This window comes from Cynara cardunculus, assembly GCF_001531365.2.
Source record: "Cynara cardunculus var. scolymus isolate 2C chromosome LG 5, CcrdV1, whole genome shotgun sequence".
Lineage (NCBI taxonomy): Eukaryota > Viridiplantae > Streptophyta > Magnoliopsida > Asterales > Asteraceae > Cynara > Cynara cardunculus.
Genome location: NC_037532.1, coordinates 1963555 through 1966887, shown reverse-complemented (window position 1 = coordinate 1966887; position 3333 = coordinate 1963555). Strand labels below are relative to the sequence as shown.

At 40.9% G+C, this 3333-nt stretch overlaps 1 protein-coding gene across 2 annotated transcripts; it reads left to right on the top strand.

Moving 5' to 3' along the window:
- The first annotated feature begins 829 nt into the window (after positions 1–829).
- On the top strand, positions 830–2662 carry LOC112513295 (11S globulin seed storage protein G3-like). 2 transcript variants are annotated; one of them, XM_025119514.1, is made up of 3 exons: positions 830–1228; positions 1322–1587; positions 1681–2662. In XM_025119514.1, the coding sequence occupies exons 1-3, from the start codon at positions 835–837 to the stop codon at positions 2542–2544; spliced, it is 1524 nt and encodes a 507-aa protein (XP_024975282.1). In that variant the 5' UTR covers positions 830–834; the 3' UTR covers positions 2545–2662. The 2 variants fall into 2 exon arrangements, with proteins under 2 accessions (XP_024975282.1, XP_024975284.1); XM_025119516.1 differs by having other exon boundaries at positions 830–1233; positions 1327–1587.
- Positions 2663–3333: the final 671 nt, after the last annotated feature.

The following is a 3333-nucleotide window of genomic DNA, read 5'->3' as shown; positions in this document are numbered from 1 at the left end:
TTAATGGGTATTTGAGTGATCCAATTGTAAATTTTATAAAGTATTAAAAATATATATCATTAAAAACAATTTAAAAATCTTATTTTTTAATGCCGGGACCGGTTGGGACCGGGACCGGCGGCCCATAACCGGTTATGAAGTACCTTGACTGGTCCTGTAATTTTCGACCGGGACCAGTTATGAGAAAGCTTAGGAACGATTAGGCCCGGTTCGGGACCGGTTTTTGGCCGTCACTAGTTACAGCTGGTCAAATGTTAATTGTTGATAGTCAAATGAACGCTCCTAATTTGGTTGTAAAAGTTGCAGGAATGTAAAGCGTTACATGATAACTCATATCTACATATATACAGGGTCATGTTAAGAGTAAGACCGTAAAAAATGAAAAACTAATAAACACCCTAGTAATCATTCATCTATATAGTATGAAYATGTGAATACAAGTAATTTGTAAGTGAATTTTTCGGTATGCATTATGTGAAAAACCATAAAATATCTTTAATTACTTGTATATACATTTAGATACTATCCAAATGAACGGTTATTAAAATGTTMCTTAATTTTTCCTTTTTTAGAGTTTTTCTTTAAACCTCACGATAAAAAAAAATTAAAGAGAGGATATACACGTATATTTGTATATTAAAAAATGTATTTTTGTGAAAACGAATGGAGTCGTATTTTCRTACTCTATACCATATATATGTGGATCACCGTTGAGGTTTATTCTTATCATCATGCTGCATGCAGATACAAACCCTTGTAACAGTGGCCATATCTCTACACATGTATTACCTCTTCCTTCCATCTGTTCTACTTTTCATGCCATAAGTCTCTTACATGGCACTCTCTCCTTCACCCTCTTTAACTATAAAACCCCACCTCGCAATCTCCATTCGCCACACCATCTCTTCATCACCACCATCAATGGCCATCAAAGCTTCTTTGCTTCTTGCTTTCTTCCTGCTCTTCGCCGGAACCCTAGCTCGGCACCAGCAACAGCAACAGCAACAGCAACAACAACAGCAGCAAAACCAGTGCCAGATTAACAGAATCAATGCTCTCGAGCCTTACGATAGTATCCAAGCTGAAGCTGGTGTGACTGAGTTCTGGGAACCCAATAACCAGCAGTTCCAGTGTGCCGGTTTCGAGTTTGTTCGACACCGGATTCAACCTGGCGGTCTTTTCTTGCCGTCCTACGTCAACACCCCACTCTTGGCGTTCACCGAACAAGGTAGGGTTTAGTTTTTTCTTTTATCAACTTCGAATTCAAGAAAAAGAATCGATGGATATTGATGGGTTTTAGTTTGTTGGTCTTAATTTGCAGGTAAGGGTGTTCTAGGGGTTGTGTTGCCSGGATGTCCGGAAACCTATGARTCTTCCTCCCAACAACAGTCCTCCGATCCCAGCAAACGTAGAGGATCCAGGATCCAAGATCGTCATCAAAAAGTGGAGAACTTGAACGAGGGTGATGTTGCTGCCATTCCTGCCGGAGCGGCTCACTGGATTTACAACGACGGTAATACTGAACTTGTTGTAGTCGTCTTCTTCGACACCCAGAACGCCGCTAACCAGCTTGATCAAAACCATAGGGTACAATTACATACATACACTCATTAGTAATTAATTRTTAACTTAAATGCCAAAGTTGGAATTAAAAGATTCGAGGTTCCAATAATGTTTCAGAGATTCTACCTCGCCGGAAATCCTCAAGCTCAAGCTCAGAGCCAACAACAACAACMKGGTCARRGGCAASSAGGCCGTCACCAGGAGCAGCCATACCRCAAYGCCGGCAACATCTTCGTGGGTTTCGACATCGAGATCTTAGCAGAAGCATTCAATGTGAACAGGGAGACTGCCGAGAAGCTTCAGGGAAAAAGAGACCAGAGGGGTCACATCGTGAAAGTCGAACAAGGACTTCAGATCATCCGGCCACCACAAAGCCGACAAGAAGAAGMACAASAACAACRTGGACGCAGCAACGGTWTTGAAGAGACTGTTTGCAGTTTAAAGCTAAAGGAGAACATCGACAACCCTTCCCATGTGGATTTCGCCAACCCACAAGCCGGCCGGATTTCGAACCTCAACAACTACAAATTCCCCATCCTCCGCTGGCTCCAACTCAGTGCCGCCAGAGGAGAACTCTACAGGAATGCAATTCAGTCACCACGATGGATGTTAAACGCCCACAACCTCATCTAYGTAACTCACGGCAGCCTGAGGGTACAGATCGTGAACAACGAGGGAGAATCAGTGTTCAACGATGAGGTCCGGAAGGGACAAGTGGTGGTGGTCCCACAGAACTTTGCGTCGATCAAGAGGGCCGGCGGTGAAGGAGCAAGGTGGATCTCATTCAGGACGAATGAAAACGCCATAACAGAAAACCTCTCCGGCCGGGTGTCGGCGATCAGAAGTTTGCCGGTGGATGTGGTGGCCAACGCGTATCAGGTGTCTCGAGAAGATGCTCAAAAGCTGAAGTACAACCAGCAGCAAACCGCCTTGTTTTCCCCAAGCTCTTCGAAAGGCCAAGGGTGGTGGTCTTCGGCTTAAAGGAAGTAAGTGCATGCATGGAGTGTGTGTAGGTTTTGAAGAATAAGATGTAATAATGTAACATAAAGAGTTGTACAATATGCAATCCAAATCTTAAATTGGAGCCACATGGATTGACGTAGCAACTAACCTAAGCCTCGATGTCATATCAAGTTACTTAGAACTATGCATTTGCATAAGGATCCACATTCACGTAAAGAATAATTTTTTTTCTTTTTTATAATCTGAAAATAGGCATGCATTTGTGTAAACTTATGCTAAAATGAGAATTTGATTCTAAAAATGGCTAAAAAGTGAACTTAGATGGGAATATCGACTATTTTGCTTAATTTCCCAAAACCCATATAATAAAGTTAATGGTTAGAAAAACTCCCTTATTATAAGGCCACCAGTCAGCAAACCCTTCAATGACATAGAATATAACAGATACGTAAAACATCTGGTGATGACCTTTCAACAAATAAAGGTTTTACCCATTGAGCTACCCTAATCATAGCCCAAAAATAAGGCTCAGGCAATCTTATCCTATACTTAAAAAAAAGTAGAAATGTTGTTTTCGAGAATAAAATAATGGACATTTTCCAGGTCCTTATCGTGCATGTTACTATCCCTTTGACAATTAAGTAATTTAATTATTTTTTCTAAAAATGGGTCAACTACAAATTTCCCAAACATAAATCAAATCCAAATAAAATGAAGCAATGAAAAACATTACCTTCCKAAAGCATGCTCGATCCATCAAAATGGTAGGTTATATTTAGACAAAAGGTTGATTACCAGCAACTTTAA